At 37.1% G+C, this 21,835-nt stretch overlaps 1 protein-coding gene and 1 long non-coding RNA gene across 2 annotated transcripts; both read right to left on the bottom strand.

Moving 5' to 3' along the window:
• Positions 1-228: 228 nt before the first annotated feature.
• On the bottom strand, positions 229-653 carry LOC122973499. Its single transcript, XR_006400048.1, has 3 exons — positions 565-653; positions 393-480; positions 229-295 (listed from the first exon to the last, which is right to left on the bottom strand). It is a non-coding gene; the product is annotated as an uncharacterized LOC122973499 (long non-coding RNA).
• A 10,175-nt stretch (positions 654-10,828) lies between these two features.
• Positions 10,829-14,544, bottom strand: LOC122973862 (chitinase 3-like). Its single transcript, XM_044341638.1, has 7 exons — positions 14,296-14,544; positions 14,057-14,209; positions 13,478-13,597; positions 13,251-13,394; positions 12,240-12,365; positions 11,832-11,914; positions 10,829-11,638 (listed from the first exon to the last, which is right to left on the bottom strand). The coding sequence occupies exons 1-7, from the start codon at positions 14,300-14,302 to the stop codon at positions 11,567-11,569; spliced, it is 705 nt and encodes a 234-aa protein (XP_044197573.1). The 5' UTR covers positions 14,303-14,544; the 3' UTR covers positions 10,829-11,566.
• Positions 14,545-21,835: the final 7,291 nt, after the last annotated feature.

Genomic DNA, 21,835 nt, shown 5'->3' with positions numbered 1-21,835 from the left:
AAATCCTGCCTAAAATTCTGTCATCATACTGCTTCACATTTTACTACTTTGTCCATTTCAGTGAATTGTATGAGGTAGATAATTCAGACAGACAAACTGATCAACAAAGGCAAACAAAACAATAATTTTGGATACCCAATGAATTAAATCTTCAAATTTTTGCTAACAAAGAATGTAGAAAATGTTTAAAACAACAAAAAAGACCAAAACTGCAATTATCACGGTCTCTTTCTTGTTTTCATGTTTTCTCTCCAGTCCTTGTTCTACTTTATTCCCTCTCCACACGCATCTGTTGCTGAAAAACACACAATACATGAGAACAAATCATTTAGTCAAAAACATTGCTGCTGTGAAGTCGACCACAATTATGCTGTTTTGTTTAAAATCCTTACTTCTCTTTTGTGGCCGCGGCTCCACACTTAACGTCCTCCAGTACAGTTTGACATCAGTTAAGCCCTGCGAGTTCAATGCTGCCTCGAGCTAAAGACAAAAAAAAGGAGAAGAAAGCCGCTGTGTTTATTTCCAAGCAGCTAACTAAACACAGAACAGCGCTGCTTATTGTACCTGCTGTAAGACTTTGTGTCTGATGTTGGGATCTTTCAGGTCAGAGTCAGTCTGAAACTTTATCTTCACTGTTGTCCTTTTCTGAACAGCTGGAAAAAATCACACACTTACATGATATGAAGGACGTAACTTATTAATGGTTAATAAAACTTTTACTAACGTTTAACAGATCAGTTATAAGCCATTAATAAAAAAAAGAAACTTGTTTTGTGTTTTTGACTTTTGCTCTTTAACTCTTGTTTCATGTTGGCAAGATATCTTCATATTGCGGTGCAATGGTTGACTGTAACTAATTATATTTACTGAAGTACTATATTTACATACAATTTTAAAGTACTTTTAATTCACTTGACTGTTTCCATGTTATGTTACAGTACATAATACCTCTACTTTGCTGTATTTAATGAGAAATTTTGCACATTTGCTGTTGTTACTAGTTATTTTGCTGATGGTGATGTGAACTACAACACATATGATGAAATACACATTATTGCTTACACATTGATGCATCAGTAATAACAAATACTGCAACGAATACTGCTGTATCGCTATTTTTACTTAAATAATACAAGTTTATAAGCAGGTGATATAACAATTAACCTGAACTCAGGTTGATGATACAGTTATCATCAGCCTGCTACATAAAGATGAATCTGAGCATGAGTTTGTCAAATGATGTGATGAGGCCTTTCTCCAATTAAATGCCACAAAGACCAAGGATATGGTCATTGGTTTTAGAAGGATATCATCCCACCCACCATCTCAAACCTTCATCACGGGAATTGGGGTTTGTAGAACATTATAAATGTCTTGGAACAATCATTGATAAAAAAACAGAAGTTTGATGCCAATGTGGATGCGGTCTGTAAGAAGGGACAGCAACGTTTGCACTTTCTTAGGAAGTTAAATGCTTTTAATGTAGATAGGAAAATTATGTCTTTGTTTTACAGTTCATTTATTGAATCTGTGATTACTTTTTCTATGATTGCTTGGTATGGTAACTTGAACATCGAGGACAAAAATCACCCTTAGCTATATTGAGAAGGTGGCTGGTAAAGTGATAGTTGTCCCTCAGACCCCCCGATGGCTATCTTTGACCAGCAGGTTCCCACAACGCCAGGTCTATATTAGACCGCACAAACCGGCCCCTTCACTTTGAGTTTGAAACTCTTCCCTCAGGAGTAAAAACTCCTTTGTTCCCTGTGCAATAACCCTGCTTAATTTGCACATGTAATTTAGCATTTTAGAGATTGTTTTGTTGTATTATTGTGTTCTGTATTTCTGTTTTTCTGTTTTTGTCTTTTATTTTTGTTTTTGTACTTGTGTTGTTTGTTTTATCTTGTGCCCCTGACTGCAAGTTTCCCATCTGGGATAATAAAGTGACTGAACTGAACTGAACAGGTTGCAGGTGGAATCATCTACCTGGTCTGATGGTGGTGGGTTCAGTCACTGGAGTTGGTGTCACTTCAGTTATTTCTGTTAGAAAGAGGAAAGAAAGTGAAACACAGATGGGGAGAGAGGGGTTAGACAGTTGTGAAAAGAATTACAATAGCAACTAGTAACAGTTGTTTATATATGACTTTTTCTCCTTTGTGTGATTTTAACTTTAACTAAGTGGCGCCACCCTCAGGTATCTGTCAACTTCATGACAGTGACCTCACATTTGAAAAAGAAGTTATCTCAAAAATCAAGTCTTTTCTCTCGTGACCTGATCTTGTGACGGTCGTACATGCTTTTATTTATCATCTTTGTTGGATTATTGTAATTCATCAGGGATAAGAAGGAATGCTTAGGGAAGGGTTTAACAATTTTGCAAATCTGTCTAAAAAACAATAATCAGGTGCTCGAACATTGAATGAACATTGAAATAAGTTTTTCTTGCCGTAATCATTCCTCCTGTTCATACTGACCATTAGAAGATCCCTTCATAATGCACTTACAATGTAAGTGATGGGGGACAAAATCCACAGTCCTCCTTCTGTGCAAAAATGTATTTATATGTTTTTCTGAATCTACTATGAAATTTCAGCCGTCCAAATGAGTCAAATCAAGTAGATATCTTTCAACATTATAGTATTTTTAGTACCAAAGTCCTTCTTTTTGTTACTATACTTCCACCTCAGCTCAACATGGAAACACAAAGAGGGAATTTTAATGCTCAAAAGACGTGGCAAAAGAATGTGGCAGATATCCACTTGATATGACTAACTCAGACTGCTGAAGCCTCATATAAGCTTCAGATCAACTTTTAAATGCACTTTTGCACAAAATGACTGCATGGACACTGGATTTTGTGTTTTAATAGCCAGTATGAACAGGAGGGATGATTACAGCAAGGAAAACCTCTTTCAGTGTTCATAGGGACACCTGACTGTTGTTTTAAGACAGACTTGAACAATTGTAAACCTCTCCTTTAAGTCAAAAAACGATAAGTGCTGGACAACTCTGACAAAAGAAGAAAAAAATTAGGAAAGCAAAAGAACGTGTATTTGAACTCACTTTGGCAGAGAACGTTGAATCTGGTGGAACATTTCCAGTTGCTCCAACTCTCTTTTTCCATGGTAACACAAGCCTGAGAGTTGTTGACATTATCGGGCTTTAACCACCACCAGTGTCTGAAGGAGGAGCTGCTGCCGTCCGACCACTTCCAGGAGTCTCTGTGCAGGCCGATCCAGGCCTCGTGCACGCCGGTGTTGTTCCGCAGTCTATCCCTTACCTCCATATTCTCGGCTGGACTCCTCACACTGACTAGGTCTGTATGATGCTGCCTGCAGTAGCTCTGAGCCTCAAACCAAGTCTTCTCCTCGCTCACCAGCACATACTGAACCTCTGCATCATCTACACATAGAGGGGGAAAAAAGGAGAAATATCATAAATCATATCTTCAATTTGTACATACTCATTTTATACATATTCACACTCATCTGTACAGTGTACCATTTGGTGTGTTTCCTGACAATTCCTCTTAATGCTTATTTGTGCTGAATAATAACTTTCACAATCACATCCCTGCCTCTCATGGTAGATTCATGTGAAAAATCTGCAGGAATTGTCAGGTTTCATTGACAGTAACACCAAAAAAAAAACAACAAAGTGATAATATGATTTGTAAATAAAAGCAATATTTTTGTTCAAAACAGAATCTCAGAGCAGCAGATTGGTGAGCATGACGTGACTACTGTTGTAATGATGGAATTCGTTTTGAGTAAATGTTAATAGTTCAGCATTCGCCAGGTACCGCTCACCTCTGAAACAAATGAGAGGCATTTTGATGAGCGTGCAGCTGTTGTCCCTCCACAGGCCGTCTTCCATCATAGAGACGCAGTGCTGGGCAGCCCCAGCGTTGTCTGGCTGATTTTCCTGCCAATGTCTATAATCTTCCCCAACACCTGCGTAGAAATGTTCACCCGCCAGAGACCATTTCCAGCCGTTGACATCATCGTACAGACCGATCCAGAAGGACTCATCCCAGTTTGTGAGCATATTGTTGATTCTGTCTATGTCGTCCTCAATGTATATGGTGGCGAGGTCACTGTACTGAGCTCTGCAGAAGCTCTGGGCTTCCACCCAGTTCATCTTCAAGTTAGTGATGAGGATGTACTGGTGGATATAGTATGTGGTGCCTGTATGATAAAGCAATATTAACGCAGTGCTTTCTCTACTGACCCCAAAGTACAACTCCCTTGGTTGCTTTAATATTTCATGACTTAATTACAAATCATGGATGCTGACATTTTTGCAAACTGTGTTTTGTCATTTCCAGGCAGCCCTATGTTTGCTGTCATTTCTGTATAACTTAAAAATCAATTATGGAGTTTAACTGAATTTAACTGAATAGTCAATCAACAAAAAAAATCTTATCAGTTAACAGTTTTGGTCATTTATTAAGCACATTTTTGCTAGTTTATGCTTCGCAAATTTGATGATTTGCAGCTTCTCTTTGTTTTATATCATTGTAAACTGAATATCTTAAGTTTTTGGACTGTTGGTCTACTTCACTTTGGGTTCTGGGTAATTGTGATGGGCATTTTTCACAATTTCTCCATATTTATAGAACAAATGATTAATCACTTAGGCAAAAAATAATACGCACCCTGATCAATAATAAAAAATAACTATTAGTTTCACCCCTAATCAATTAAAAGACATCTGGAACCTGTTTATGTTGTGTAATCCATCACAATGAACATGAAGTCTACATTTTTGTTCATGTTACATAATGGTTGCTTGGTGACACTGCATTAATTTAAAACAGTAATGTAATTTAGACCCCAGTTCCATTTTGTGTTAATAGATAATATTTCATACTATACAGAAATTAATAATCACTGAATGTCTGGGATGAAAAAAAAATAATTAAAAATTACAGCAACATAGTTTGTAAAATGATTAGTTGAGATGGGAAGCATAAGTGATTTGTTTGTAAAACAGGCAAAACCATGTTAAAAAATCAGAAGATTTGATATTAAGCAATCGTTTTTAATTAGTATGAGTTGTATTACTAGCAGAAATAATAGTATAGTAATAATAGTAATAGTAGTTTTGTGAAGTCTTACAACTACACCTGCCCCATATTACTCTTTTTTTTTTTTGTTTGTTTCCAAAATTGCATGACAAGCTGAAGTTCAAGTTAGCACAAAGACATATTTTCTTACCAAACTGGTGTGTGACCTCCATAATGATAAAAAGTGTCCCTGTGAATTAGAAGCAAAAAGCAACATAAAATTTTTACAAAAGTTTTACATGCAGGCAAAAACAGACAAATGATTAAATTATACATTTTTAGTATAATGTAAACATTTTTGGATCAAAGTTGATAATAACAGCAGAGTACAAACCAAAGAAAAGCAGTTTCAAACCTCCCTCCATGATCTGCAGTAATGAGACAAATTCCACATATGTGAATCACAAAATCTATTGGGTTTTTTTTTAAATAACTGAAATACCAGTAAACAAAATGCTGCAGTACTTCTGTGAGTGCAGTCTTACCTCCTGTCTTTGTGTCCTCACTTGGTAGAAAATTTACTCGAGCATCTCCTTCACTGTCACTGAGTTTGGATACTAAATGGTCCATGACCCCAAGTAAGTGGTTGTGTGTTTTTGTTAGTATAGTTCTCTTTGTGAGAACCATTTTTACCAGTTAAACCAGTTTTAGATGTTTACATGGAGGTTTGTGCAAAAATGAGGACACTTTCAATGGAGTGAAGAAAGATAAAAGATAAATTCAGGCCATATGGGGAATTAACGCAGTGTCTGTTCTTGTGATTTTGTGAGGACCAATTTGACTTTTAGACCTTTTTTTGGGAACTGAGTTTAGCCAGTCTTCACTTTTTCATATGAATGTTATGGGTTAAAGTTTAGTTTTAGGATTAAAGTTAGAATAAATTCAGGTTAAGTTTAGGGTAAGGGTTGGGGTTTAGCATTGATACGTCAATGATGTCACAAGTCTGCACAAGTACAGAAGTACAAACATGCTTATGTGTGTGTGGATAAGAGACATCCATATATTTTGGTTTGCAGTAGACCACTGCAATGTGTACATGATGTCTGGACAGGACATTTGGTTACTGTCGGTTAATGTTTGTCTGAGTTTGGGAGGCGAGTCAAAACTACAAATTCTGTTTTGAAAAGCCCAGGTGAGCTGCTTGCTTGTACAGTGCACATTGTCTTCCTTTTACTCACTTTATAACAGAGAAGAATTCAAAAATATTTTATTTTCTCCAAACAACTGATGACAGAAGGAAGAGAATCAATGGAATAACACAATGGTCATAATATTTTAATTAAATAAATTAAATAATGTAATAATCAGACAAGACAAATAAAAATCAAATTAAATATTACACATCTATAAACATGAGTCTTGGCTAAACTGAGCAGTGCAGGCAGGCTGTTCAGGTTGTACTGAGGGATTACGTCATCATTAATATACATTAGCAAAGGGGTCTGACTCTGATGAGCCGCCAAAGCACAGGGGAAAAACTTTTGAGTGGATTGTTGTTATAAAATTTTGTACAGACATTTGACACCCCCAGAGGATGACACCTACTGACTTTAGAGATCCTCTGACTTCCCCTGTTGGAAAATATGGGGTTTATGTTAATTTTAAGATTGATTATAATAAATTTGGTGATCTCCTGACTTTTCCACAAGTGCCATGATTACAGTCAGTGAATAGCTGCAAAACTAATTACATTCCCATCAGCCTACTAACATATGGGATTAAATTTGTGTCATAATAACTGAACAAAATTTCCCAAAAATAAAACAACAGATAAAATGAAATTGAAGGTGCATAAAAATAAATTGAAAGCAAAAAAAAGACCTTAAAGCAGAATTTACAACAAAACTATTCGCTGCTTACTTTTTCTGTTTTAGTTCTGACACAAACCTCACAAAGCACTCTAGTTTTATTGTAAATTTCACCTTCATGGTCATTTTTTTTGCTTTCAATTTAATTTTATTCACTTTCAATTAAATGTCTTTGTTAGATTTTGTTCAATCATTTTGAGACAAATTTAATCCCATACTAACAAACTGTCCACGGGTAGTTTGAGTGCGTGTGACAGATTTTCTTTCCTTGCAACTGCATGCAGTTATATCCTTATCAGCACTATAATGATGGTCATGAACTGCAATATAACAAATTGGACATAATAAAATTGGTATGAGGATATGCTGAATAAAAGAGGATCAAATGATAATCAGATCAAAGATAATGTACTTTTAAAAGACATATAGTAACATAAAAATATGAGAATCAATCATCATTCTATGAATGATTATCAGCAATCAGGTTCACTTACTGAGACAGTATCTGTTTGATATGTATTTACTCATCTCAAGACATTTACACTGCATGACCTCATATATATTGTCAGTAGTACAGTGTGTCATGTTCTTTCACAATGTTATGATTATAAACAGTTGAGAAGAACTGCAACTGAGTTGATTGTCATGATTCCACAATCTTTCTTTTTTCATGATCAACAGTAAAGGCTCTTGCAAACTAAATACATGTAAAGTATGTCTCATTTATTAATAAAAGTAATCACTCGTGCAATACTTTTCAGTGACTGACTACTTACACTATGTCTTATTGGTTATTGATAACAATAAAAGTAAGAACTCAAGGTTTGGTTTGCTGCACAGGAAAGATACTATGACAGGAAAGCCAGCTTCACATACTCTTCTGTGACTGACAGCCAGTCACTGTGTTGACTTTCCTGTTGGAGAAACTTGACCCATGTTATATTACGACAGCATAAGGAGGTTCCACCTCTCCGGCCTCCACCTGCTGTGGAGCTTCTTCTTCAGTTTCCCTGCAGGTCACCCAGCACAGATATCCATCTGCTACCAGACGTAAGTTTGTCAAACACAGTAAAATGTCGTAGACCCTCCCAGAAATGAATTCACCCTGAAAGATCATGCACTCAGCCACAAAAATAGGACAGTAAGTTACACCAAAGGAGAGCAAGGCTGTCCAAAAAACTTGGGTCAAGCGTCTGTCCAAGCTTCTTCGGTTGTAGTAGACTGAAAAACACAAATTTAGAGTGAGAGTCGTGGCCATGGCACCCAAAGCCACAGAAGCTTCGATAACGTCAGAGAAAAGTACGCAGATGAGATCCAAAGTGAGGACGACAGGCACGGACCAATGGAGTGGCGTAAATTTAGCACCCTCATGAGACTGCCTCCAGGTCAGGATGAATTCTAGCGTCACCAAGAGGTGGAGAAGCATTCCACATCGTATGGAAGCGAACCACACAACCAAAAGTCTTTCACAATATCTCAAAGAGCAGATGTTGCCAAAGAACTGCATCGCCACCACGGATGTGGACAGCGACTGGAGGAGGCCGCTGATGACCAAGGACACTTTGAATACTGTGAAATGTTGGGTGTTAATTTTTTTGTAGCACAGAGCAAGCATGAAGAGAAGTAATCCAAGGAGACCCAAACACAGGCCACCCAGGAGAACACCAAGAGCCGCGTTGTTCCTGTAAAAGGCTCCGTCACCGACAAGGACGGCTGCATCCCACCGCTGAGCGATGCTACCGAGGCGGCTTGCCTCCATGTTGAGGCTGCCTGCACCATGTAGAGCAAAAGATTAATTAATTCTGACTTTCTTTCTTGTTTGTTTTCTTTGAACAAAGGAAAAAGACGTTGATTAGTATAAATCACTGGCAACACAATAACTAACAGAATAAAATTTTTAAAAAGATGCACAACACAATACCTAAAACTCTACTTAAGTACAGTATTTGTGTAAATTTCTTTTTCCACACCTGGTCTGGACACTTTTGTTAAATACATACATATACATATATATATATATATATATACACACACACACATACATATATACATATATACATATATACATACACATATATGTACATATATATATGCATACAATAATTGATTTAGTATCTTACGTCATGTCTCCCAGGAGTATAAATGTTTAAATAATGACAACTATTAATCACTTGGTGGTCATTTCAGTGTCAATACATATACTCATCAAGTATTTTTCCCGTTCGGTTTTACTTTTTAACTCAAAAGTCCAAAATTGACTGACATGAGAGCAAACTATTTAATATCTTGTTTAATCTCTGTATTCAGGAGAAGCATAAATCATTTCATTTTTACAGGTCATAACTTAGCTCATAACTTTGAATGAATACTGAGTTTTGTATAAATGTCTGAGATTAGAAATGGTGTTGAAGATTGTATAGATGCATAAGGCCCTGTTGCCTAAGAGTTTAGTATCAATGTTATTTCTGTTTGTACAAATCTATCCAACAAATGAAAGTATAGAAATAAATCAGGTGTTTTGTCTTACCTGTGTAATCTGAATCCTGAGAGGAGCAGAAAATGTCTCTCTGAAGTACAGGATTACCTGGATTTTTACCTCTTGCACTTTACACCTATCTTTTCTACCGTCACTCTGACGTCTTTGTTTTCATCACTCATGGGAAGGTAGGGGCAAAGCTGTCTCTGTGCTGGATGTGAAATCTTAGCAAAAGCCATAAAACAGAACGTAATGCAACTCTATTGCACAATTTATAGTGTACTTCATGAAAGGTTCTTCATGCACACACAAAGGTCAATTTACCCACAACGGCTTGTGACTCCTCATCAAAAGTTATGACTTCAGTGTGAACAGTGGTTATGAGTAATTAAACCAAATAATGATTTTCCCTTTTAGAAAAAGAACATATTTGATAAAAGTTATTTTTTAATTATTTTTTGTAACAGATCATTTTTCCAAAATCTCAAAAACACATCATGCATTCCTGATGCACATTTCACCGAATTTGCATCAAAAAGCTGAAATTTGCAGCTTGCCATCATTTTGACATGTTACACTAATCTTGTGACCCATGCATGAGCCTGTGAGTGCCCTGTAGGACTTGCTAATTTATCTGCCAATTGTGAGCGACAATCCCCTGAGTCAAGCAAGCTGGTTGGTTCATCCAACTCCTGTCAAGAGGAGAGTTTTAAACAGAAAAGACAAGTAAATATTATACTTAAAAAGTATAAACTAAACAGACACGCAATGGTGTATGGCATACATGTAGAGGCTTGTTACGAGAGGCTTGTTCCAGCATTAAAAAGGATGAATGTTTGCGGAAATCTAATCTATAAGCACCATAAGAAATTCCATTTGGTGGAGGCACAAATCTCAACGATGGATAACTCAAAACCAGCGCAAACATCAGTCTGCATGGCCAAAACTACCACTAGAACAGCCTCCCAAACTGGGGAGCAGAGTAGAGCTATATTGCAGACAGGTGCACATGACACATATGTTAAGTTAAGCTAAAGCTGAACTGACCTTTTTCACAATTTTATCATCAAACACAGGTGTAACTAAAAACATTATTAACTGCTGAGGTTGCATTGAAATACTTGCTAGAACAGAGCCATTAGTAGTGTTCCAACTGTGTGTTTCCTGCTATGATAAGTCAAAATGTTTGCAATTTAAAAGGGTCTATAAATCTGTCTTTCAGGAACAATAAAAGAAACACACATTTACCTTTGACCCAGTTAAAATATTAACATTTTCTTACGATTAGTTCGGAAACGTTCATAGACACATAGTTGTACATCACCGCTTCATACGTCACAACACATTTCACTCAACTGTACATTTTCATTCAGTTTTACCGTTCTTCTTGACTATTATTGTAATCAGAGAGAAATTAAGAAGGAAGAGAAAACCAGGTGGAAAATGTTTATTTTACAACTGTCTGACTCACAGCCCAATTGTCTTTGGGTTGTATATTTTATAGCTGTACATTGCCTTGTAAAGCAAAGCAAAGTTCATTGCTGTACATACCTTTCATTTCCTTTTATCACCAGACATTGCCAAGATTCCCAAGACACCCAATGACCCCATTTTTTGTTTGTTTGTTTGTTTTTTTTACTTGATGAACAAAAAGACAAAGCAAAGATTGTTATATTGAGCACACTAGATAAAGATACAGAGGATATGAAGCTTGCAAGACGTCATGAAGGACCATTCCACAAAAGAGCCAACCTGGAGAAAGTCATGGCAGAATACAAAGATTTGAGTGCCATCTAGTCATAAATCCAATTAAGCTGCAAGCAACAAGTGTTTGTAGCATGATGATAGTAAAACCAGCTAAATGTGCACACTTGAGAAAATAATTATCGCGATAAAAAAATCCAAGTCCCCAATTTAGAACATGAAACTGGTATAACCTCAGAAAAAACACATATATAAATAAGAAGTTGAAAATACCCCCATTACATTAAAAAAAGCTGTTTAAGAGATAGGACAAAATGTCCATTAGGCGGTTAAACATAAAGCAAATTGGATTGAATTATTTTTTTCATATGGTCAAAAGACAGATAAAAGTGGGAAAATGCAACATCCTTTTCAGGACTTGCATTTAAAAAGAAGATAACTCGGTCTCTCTTCTTAGTTTTCCTCTCCTCTTCATCTCTTCACCACTCCTTCATTAATTCCTCCGTCCCTTTATTTCACGGGTCTCTTCAAGCCGACCTTGATGCTTTTAGGAAGTCCCATTTCTATCAGTAGATTGTGAAACTGATAAAGCACAAAGAATTAGATTTTGCAACTAATACAGTCTGAGAGACATTTTATAATTGATCCTGACCTCTGAACTTTGGAGTTAAGGTAATGGTCATCTTTATAACTTTGCTAGCAAAATGTTTATGGTTTTGAGTAAAGAATGGAAATTGATATTTAGTGTTTTCTCCAGTCATATTCTGTATCTCACCTGCACTAATACCAGGTCTTTGATGTCATCTTCACTCAGTTGCCTCTTGGACGTGAGTGTCACTCCCAGTTTAATCACATGTTCTGCCAAGAAAAAAAAAGTTACCTGCATTGAAGGGATGTTTTGGAGCCTGCAATTTGGTTTACTTTTGCCACAAATTTTGCAAAATACTGGAGCCATAAAATTAATGGAACAATAACTTCTAAAATTGATATCGATACAAATAGAAGAAAATGTGAAATTAGCTCTGGAGACTTACAGTATTAAGAAGTTATGTGAATGTTTTCTGTTTAATCATCATAATCATTGTCATCATTTTCCTTACATTGTATACATTGACAGTTACTTCTGCATGTGCACCAACCAACAGAATATTATGCTTCTCATAGAAATAATAATTTTACTCACGAGTAATGGGTCTTGTTTGGTCCATTGTCCTGAGATGGCCGGTGGTTGAGTCCACCTCACTGGTGGTTCGTTTGTTTGAATTCACAGTAGCGGGGGTGGAATAATGTGATTTGTATAGAGTTTGGACTGCAAAATTGAGACATCGACAAATGTAGTTCTATATTTTATTACAAACAGTATAATAGAGAACATATTTTCTATTCGAATAATGGGATGAGAGTCAGCACTTCCAAATCTGGACTGATTGGAAGCAGCCCAACTTATATGTGGTGTTCCCCATGGGTCCCTATTTGAGCCCATTTCATTTTGAGATGACAAGCTTATATTTGGGACTTTAACCCCCATCCAATCGCTAAAAAATGCAATTCTTACAGAAATTTCCAAATGTCAAAAGTTTTTGATACCAAATCACAGCATGAATTCTTTATGCTGTTCCTCAAGGTCTTGGTGTCTTAATGTGGCATTTTAGAGGGATTTTTGACCATTTTTATCAATTCTCGAGTGGTCAAAAATGGTAACATTTTGTACCAAATCTATGTAACAAATGGTATCAACCCAAAAATTGTTGCAACAACTTATGAGACATAATTGAGCATGGGAATGACCATCATATACTTCCATCATAATGTTCTAAGCCCTTATACACTCTAAACTTTCAAAATTTGAATAGGTACCTAACCAAAACACAATGTTTATCACAGGTTTGTGACTAGAAATACTCAACACACAGTGCTGAGCTGCATCTCAAATAAATCTTCAGGTTCCCAGCTTTCAGATGTTGTAAACCCATTCTATGTGGCATATACTGTTGACCTGCTATCTCCCCCTAAAGATCCCCTGTCCCCCCATAAAAAGACAAAAATGGGTCTATGGTTAATATTTCACCACAAACCCCATTTTTGTTGCTTTGTGAATAATATCTAGCTTAATATTCTTCCATAATCCAGCAACATGAATCGCATTTTAGCTGATTTTCTGAAATGAAAAATAAATACATTTTATTTCTCTCACCAGGAATGGATGTAATGTGGTTCTGTTCTGGAGTTGAAAACGGCAGAAATGAGATAATGTATGTACTGGTTGCATCTCTTTCAGTGGTTATTTTGTTTTCGGTCACTGTGGTGATAGTCGAAAATGGCTGGTTTGGTGTTACACCTGCAAAATGGAGAAATGGTATTTATAGGAAGCTGCATTACCATAAACAATAAAAAAATGAAAAATAACATAATTTCACTCACCAGTAGTGGGTCCTGCTTGGTCCACCTCTGGGGTTGAAGGCTGCTGAGATGAGGTAATATCTGTGCTGAGATGACCAGTGGTTGATTCTAACTCAGTTGAGCTTTCAATGTTTGGGTTCACTGTGGTGGTGGACATGAGTGAATTTTTTGGAATTTCTTTTGGAAAATTGACAAATAGTTAATAAAAATATACTAAACAAAGGGTTTGAGGATGATTCCCAGCTTCATATTCTTGAAAAACCCCAGCAACATGACTGACATTTTAGCATAGTATGATGAAGGATGAAAAACTGTCTTTGATGATTGATTAATCTGTTTGAGTCATTTTAAGAAAAGTATGTCCAAATTCTCTGATTACAGCTTCTCAAATGTGAATATTTTCTGGTTTGCTTAGTCTTCTGTGATAGTAAACTGAATATACGTAGGTTATGGACTGTTGGTTGGGACAAAAGATATTTGAGGACACCATCTTTGGCTTTGTTCACCATTTTATGACATTTTGTGGACCAACAACTTGATTGAGAAATTGCCAGATTAATTGATAATTCAAATAATCGCAACCCTACTTTTGTCGCTCACCAGAAATGGATGTTGTTTGATCCAGTTCTGGGGTTGTAAGCTGCGCAGATGTGGAAATCTCTGTACTGGTTGAGTCTCTTTCGGTGGTGGTTATTTTGTTTTGGGTCATTGTGGTGGTAGTTGTGGACAAAAGTGGCTGGCTTGGAGTTTCATCTGCAAAATGGAGACATGGTATTCACAGGGTGCAAAATATAAATAAAAGTAACATATAATTATATTTATATAAACATTTCACTCACCAGTCATGGGTCTGGTTTGATTCACCTCTGAGGTTGAAGGCTGCACAGATGAGGTTCTGAGGTGACTGGTCGTTGATTTTATCTCAGTGGTTCTTTTATTTGGGGTCCCTGGGGTGGTGGATAAGAGTGAGTTGTTTGGAGTTTCTTCTGTAAAACAGAGGCATTGAAATTGAATTTATTAATCAATGAGTTTGGGAAGATCATTTCCACTGAACTGATTCATAATCATCAAACATGTGCTAGAGGTAATGTCTGTACTGGTCGGGTCTTCTGTACTGGTGGTCATTTTGTTATGGGTAAATGTAGTGTTGGTGGTCATGGTGGACAGAACAGACTTGTTTGGAGTTTCATCTGCAAAATGGAGACATGGTATTCACAGGGTGCAAAATATAAATAAAAGTAACATATAATTATATTTATATAAACATTTCACTCACCAGTCATGGGTCTGGTTTGATTCACCTCTGAGGTTGAAGGCTGCACAGATGAGGTTCTGAGGTGACCGGTCGTTGATTTTATCTCAGTGGTTCTTTTATTTGGGGTCCCTGGGGTGGTGGATAAGAGTGAGTTGTTTGGAGTTTCTTCTGTAAAACAGAGGCATTGAAATTGAATTTATTAATCAATGAGTTTGGGAAGATCATTTCCACTGAACTGATTCATAATCATCAAACATGTGCTAGAGGTAATGTCTGTACTGGTTGGGTCTTCTGTACTGGTGGTCATTTTGTTATGGGTAAATGTAGTGTTGGTGGTCATGGTGGACAGAACAGACTTGTTTGGAGTTTCATCTGCAAAATGAAGACATGATGTTAATTCACAGGATTAGATTTTACAGCAAATCAATCACCAGTCAATAGCAAACAAATAAGAGCATCTATTGTAAAAGCTAAAATACCCAATGGATAGATAAATACTTAGGTACTGTAATAACAATGAATATTCTTATCCGTTTAAGTACTACATTTTCCAATAAAAGTGTGAAAATCATCATATACCCCAAAGAACTTTATGAGTTCCTTTGTCATTTCCTGAAAGGTTAGAAGTCAATGACTCATGAGTTTTATTCGTGAATAACAATTTTCTTTCACTGTATAGTTACTAATAGTAAGATGTGCACTTGAGGTACCAATAAGGTATAAGTGTAACATTAAAACATAACAATTCAATGTATTTCTCCAGGATACATCCCGTTTAAATTAAATGTCTCTCACTGGATGTTGTTTGATCCAGTGTCATTGTTGAAGGCCGGTCAGATGAGGTGATCTCTGTACTGGTTGAGGGTCCCTCAGTGGTGATTATTTTGTTTTGTATCAGTGTGGCGGTGGTGGTGGACAAAACTGCCTTTTTTGGAGTTTCATCTGCAAAACAGATCACAGTAGTGGTGCTTGAAACATGTAATTTGTGTGGAGTTTGGTCTACAAAATTGAGACAGATACACTGATATATTTTTATCACATACAGTATAATAGAGAATATTTTCCTCCTTAAAACATGGGATGAGAGTCAGAACTTCCAAGTCTGAGACCTGAGAAAAAATGATGGATTACCTCCTTACAATTGGGAGCAAGTTCTTTCTTGGCCCAATGTATATGCGGCGTTCCTCAGGGGTCCCTACTTGAGCCCATTCCATTTTGAACTGACATGCTTCCTTTGGGATACATAATGTAATATTTCGCCATAATCTCCAATTACGATGCTATATGAATGATGCCCAGTATAATATTCTTCTCAAACCCAGCAACATAAATGACATTTTAGCTCCTTTTCAGATACTGAAGTGTAATGAAGAATCAAAAGTTCTTTTATGTCACTCACCAGGAATGTATGTTGTTTGATCCAGTTCTGGGGTTGAAGGCTGCGCAGATGTGGAAATTTCTGTGCTGGTTGAGTCTCTTTCGGTGGTGGTTATTTTGTTTTGGGTCATTGTGGTGGTAGTGGTGGACAAAAGTGGCTGGCTCGCAGTTGTTTCACCTGCAAAATGGAGGCATTGTATTGACATGGTGCAATGTTTTAATAATAAAAATAAAGTAAATTTACCGACGAACAGTGGGTCTTGTTTGGTCCCTCTCTGCTCCCATCTCTGTACTGAGAAGATCAGTGATTATTATTATTATTATTATTATTATTATTATTATTTATCTCAATGGTGGCTGCCGAGCATGATGCATACGTAGATCTAAGCACCGTCTTAAAAGTCCAAAAACTTATCAAAATACCTTGCAATTCAGAAACTTATCTAGTTCAGTTTATATCTAAATGTCCCTATGAAATGTTGGGTTCAAGAGCAGCGAGAAATATGGCATCTCAGGAAGGTCAACAAACATAGGTCCAACTCAAGAATCACCCTGTGGGATCAAGACATTTATTGCTTATATGAATATTATTGATCCATGGCGCATACGGAACCCAACGATTAAGAATTATACTTTTTCTCTGCTAGACACAAAATATACTTGAGAGTTGACTACATATTTGTTTCTCTTCACCTGAACCATTATATTAACTCTACTGATATAATTCCTATTATAATATCAGACCATGCCCCAGTGATATATCATTTTCAGATCCTGCAGAGCACCCATAAATATACACACAGGTGGCACTTCAGTATATTACTTAAGAGTTCTGAGATCTTTGAACAACTGAAAAATAACCCTAAAGTATTCTTAGAAATTAATTCAGAAATGGCATCTTCACCTCACATACTTTGGGAAACAACTAAATGCTTTACATTTGTTTTCCATTTAAAGCTATCCAGAGCAGTGATATCCACCAAAAGGCTTTCACCAAAACTGAGATGGACCCACTCACTTCTTCTATCTCCGTAGCAAATAAAAGCGAGCTTCCTGGTGCAATTTTCATCTGACCACAGGCCTGCGTTGCCCAGATCAGTCGCAATGCAGTACTGCTTCCCTCCAAAATTATCTGGCTGTCCACGCTTCCAGTAGCGGTATTTGGAGTCACTCTGGTCCGACCATTCCCGCCTCCTGCACAGACAAACAGAGGCCTGAACATTTTTGGGGGGTACGGGTATGGCCTTACTTTAAGTGCCATTGAAAAGAAATTGGGAGAGAAGCTGGGGATGATGTGAATTATTTTGGAGTGTAAGAAATTCTTATTAAAACTACATCTACTGAGAAAGAGATGTGGAACAAGAGGAGTCTACAGCCATGATATCCAGAGCTCTATGCTTTGAGTTAAATGCTAACAAGCTCTTAAAGACAATGCCATGCTGATGTTACGCAGGTATAATATTTACCATGTTCATCATCTTAGTTTATGTTAGCACTGGACAAATTTAAAACATTACCTGATGTTCTAGCCGGCAAGTTATCACAACTGATTGAGACTGAGGTATGAATGCATAATTTCAATCTAATGGTTGTCTAGACAATTCATTCAAAACCTCAAATTTTGAACTCATAGTGGCACTAGAGGAGAGGTAAGGGGATTCATCATCTGGTTACTGTCAATGTCTGTACAAAATCTAAAGGCAATCCATTGTTAAGATATTTCAGTCTGAACCAAAGTGGTGGGCTGACCAACCCACATTGAGATCCGTGGAGCCACAACGATATCATTGCTAAAAAGATCAAGGTCAAGGTAACCGTTATTATCCCCAAGGGGCAATTTGTTTCACAGCCAGCAGTAAATAAATACAATCAACAACACAACCAACCTACACTCAAACAAATTACACAAAAAAGACAAAGAATTACATAATACAGTTCAAAAAGCCAATGGTAGCAGGGACAAATGAGTTTTTTAAGTCTAAAAACTAAAAAACCTTTTTTCAGTAAAAAGCTAGTAAGTGGACCTTGAGCATTTCCAAGGTCAGGAATGGAGTTTCTCTCTGATCAGTTTTTCCTACATCTGCCCAAACCATTTTGTGCATTTATTTAACTCTTCTAGTGTTTTGTCACAACCTGAAACAAGAAGAAAAAGATTTTTTGCAGGAGTTGGATCCCTTTTGGGACCACTTTGAAGGTTACCATCTAGCACACACAGTGACATATACGGTATGTGTTTTCCAGACCTATAGAGGCCAATCCAGACACTCCTGTTTTTGGTGAGACGCTGTATTTCCTGGTTCACTTTCTTGTCCCTAACACTGGCCAGGTCTGTGTAGCGCCTCCTGCAGTACCGCTGGGCATCAGACCAGCTCCTCTTCTTCTCAACAAAAACAAAACGCTGACTGATTTCGGTTCCTGTGAAGAAGAGAAATGGAGATCAGAGAGAGTTTACACCTGTCAGTGTGAAGACATTATGAGTTGTATCTGAGGTCTTTCTGCTCTCTAACAGTCAAAAATGGTTTGATTGAGCTCTAAAGTAATAACACACTACATCTACTCATTTATGCGTCCATCCAGGAATTTATTTATGAGGATAAATATGAATTTAGACCATCGTAGCAGATGAAAGGGTGTCTCAGGTTGCACTGGGAGTCCTCCCACACCCCTGTGTTCCACATCTTCACACACATCTGGTTTCCGAGGAAGTTGTCAGGCTGACTAAAATCCCAGTTCCTGTACTTGTCTTTGATGTCTCTGTAGTAACGGCTGTCTGACAATGACCACCTCCAGCTGGTGAGGTTATCATGCAACCCAATCCAGGCCTTCTTAGTGAAGCCTCCAGTAGAGTCCTGAGCTGTGTTAACCAGTCGGTTCATTTCCTCTATATCGTTCACCGTGGCCAAGTCAGTGTACCGCTCTCTGCAGTATGTCTGGGCATCCGACCAGGGCAGGGTTCTACCGATGAAGTGGTACTGGCGAGGAAGGCAGAAGGTAAGAGTACACAAGCCTGTGGATGGAGGACACCATGATTTATCAGTAGTAAGTCACTCATTGTGCCAAATTTCAGATTTTCACAAGATGACTACAAGGATAAGAAAGAAACAAGAGTCGCTATAACAGCTCTGTGAGGTTGAACTTACACACAGCAGCGCATTCAGCCAAATGCTAACATAAGTATGCTAAGCAATTTCTGACTTTTCTCTAATTTCTGCTTTTTTTGTATCAAGTATTGGATACTCATTTTAGCTTATAAAATCATTTGAATGAAACAATCAGTGTATTGTTAAAATACTCAAACCTTAAGTCCATACTAAGGCTATAACTCTTGACAATAAATTACAGTAAAAATTGTTTTTTCTTAAGGACACAGTACAATAAAATAAAATCGTAAACCCATTGTCAAAATTTCCTGTTATTATTTCATTTATTTTATTACATGAAATACATTCAACACTTTAAGCCCTCACTAGCTCTTTGTCAGGTGCATTCTGTATTAAATATGAATAAATTGAGTAGTTGACAGTGTTGTGAGTCTTTTGAAAGACATAAGTTATGTTTACCAGTGAGAAAGACGAGGACAGACAATGTCCACTCCATGTCTGAACTGCTTTCTTTACACCCTTCTGCTTTCCTGCAACACACAAAAAAAAAAAAAAAACACTAAACAACAACACTACCAGCAGCCTTCACTAGTACGGTGCACAAGACCACAGGCAGTCCTGGAATGTGAAGTCCAATTTACTTAAGTGCTGTAATTAAGCGTAATTTTTAGATACTTGAGAATTTTACTCTACACTACTATAACTTTGCATTTCTACTTCACTACATTTCACATGGAAATATTGCACATTTCACTCCAGTACATTTATTTGAAAGAAAGAACGACAAAATATGATGCATTGCTATAGATTAAAAACTACTGAAAGAGCAACGGCCAATGGGGAAACTCCAACACTCAGCCAGCTGACCAATGGCGTAACTTCATCACTCATTCACGGATAACCGTGGTTACAGAACTGGTCTGTGGCCGGTCCAGCCAAAAAACAGCAATGTAATCTTGGTTGCTACGTTCTTATACACTCACATCCTGCGTGCTGTTATGGGCTGGGGGCCACTGCTCAAAGGTTGACGCCCAGAAACAACACAAACACAGCAAAATAATAAGAAAATAAGAAAATACAGACAAAGGGTAGAGTCTCTGTAGATAAATACACCGCCAAACACTTCTACTGGGTCATAAGTGATGATTGAGAGATTACTTTGTATGAATCTATACATTGTTTTTTTAGAAAAATCCTGCATAACATACCTTTAAAGAGTACACTGATCAGGAGCCTGCTGCAGGCTGATGTCATGTAGAAACAAAGGCAATCAATGAAAGCAGAACTTTTACTTGTAATGGAGTATGTTTACATTATGTTATTATTTTTACCTTAATAAGGGATCTTAAAAATCTAAGTTCTTACTTTTTATCCTGCAAAAATTCTTAAACCTTCAATTTAGATGCAGAAAAACTCCACAAAAAAAACTGTCTACTCTTAAAATGAAGTTGAAGTTTTAAATTAAAGTCTCTTGACATGCATCAGCGGATTCAGTGGTTCAGACGGTGGACGAAAAAAGAAACGTAATTACATTTATATAATAGATAATGGTCTTCACTTACCTGTAGCTGCTTTTTCTTTTTATCCTATTTAGTCTCTGGCTGCGGACACACACTGTAGCAACTAGACCGTGCAGTGCAGAGACAGGATGCAATTTAAGAAAAGGTAGTTTTGCATAAGTGGTTGAAACCTTCTCACCAGACAAGTTTCTAACACTTAAAACACTTTCTCATTACACATGCTTTCTCCGCTCTCCTGTTGCACTGAGTGACATGACATGATTTTCCAGAGCCGAACAGGTTTTCATTGTAAGGGACAGGCAGCCGCGGGGGTTCGAAAGGTCGAGTCACTTTTAACATTTTCAACAGTTTTCTTGGCTAAGACGAGCGACGACCTTCATTTAGGAATAAAAGCAGCATTTTTTTGACAAAGATCTTCAGTGTCAAAAGGTCAAACGTGGCTGTGTACCGTCTCCAGTAAAAGCTTGAGAGGGTGTTGAGTTCACAACTTTTACCTTCTCAAATAAGTTTGTGTGAAAGATTAATGCTTTAATTATACCAATTCATTATGAAGCTGTTAGTCAAAGGCAATTACCTGGTAATATGAAATAGCACTATAAATATAATACAAAGCTTCTTCCAAATGATAAACCAAATTTAAATCATTAAAATGGAATAAATATTAAAGAATTATATAAGACTACAGCTTCTTGACCTCCTCGTCACATCCGACTTTGTTCTTTTAGGGTATTTTTGGATGCAGTTATCTGCCAAAACTAATTTTATAACCTCTAAAACACTGTTTATTACTGAGTAATGAGCGAACATACTGGATTTTAATCAAACAGGCCTTCCTCAGTTTCAGCAAACAGGACAAATTAAATATTTGAAACCAGATTACTCGTCAGCTTTGAGAAAAACAGCAGCAGAATATGGGAACTGGAAGTCTGCAACACAAAAATGTCTGATGAAATTCTCAACTAAGTACTGTTTGGCCCTGAGCATCAAACAAGCTCATTGGCTGCTCCGATTTCTTGTCAGGAGGCGGGTTCACGACAGAGTTGTTGAAGCTGAACTGACATTATACCCCAAAAAAAAATCTATGAAAGAAAAGCACGATCCATCTTTTAGAATGAAAAACAGACCA

This window comes from Thunnus albacares, chromosome 22 (genome assembly GCF_914725855.1).
Source record: "Thunnus albacares chromosome 22, fThuAlb1.1, whole genome shotgun sequence".
In the NCBI taxonomy this organism is placed as follows: domain Eukaryota; kingdom Metazoa; phylum Chordata; class Actinopteri; order Scombriformes; family Scombridae; genus Thunnus; species Thunnus albacares.
The sequence above is the reverse complement of the archived record's forward strand: the minus strand, read 5'-3'. Positions and strand labels throughout refer to the sequence as shown.

Excerpts from the sequence above, each read along its gene's own strand:
- LOC122973862 (XM_044341638.1), bottom strand. Across the intron at positions 13,598-14,056 it reads TCAAACAACATCCATTTCTG|TGAACCCAAACATTGAAAGC; the intron begins GTGAGCGACAAA and ends CCACCACCACAG. Across the intron at positions 12,366-13,250 it reads CCACATTACATCCATTCCTG|TCCAAACTCTATACAAATCA; the intron begins GTGAGAGAAATA and ends TCAATTTTGCAG.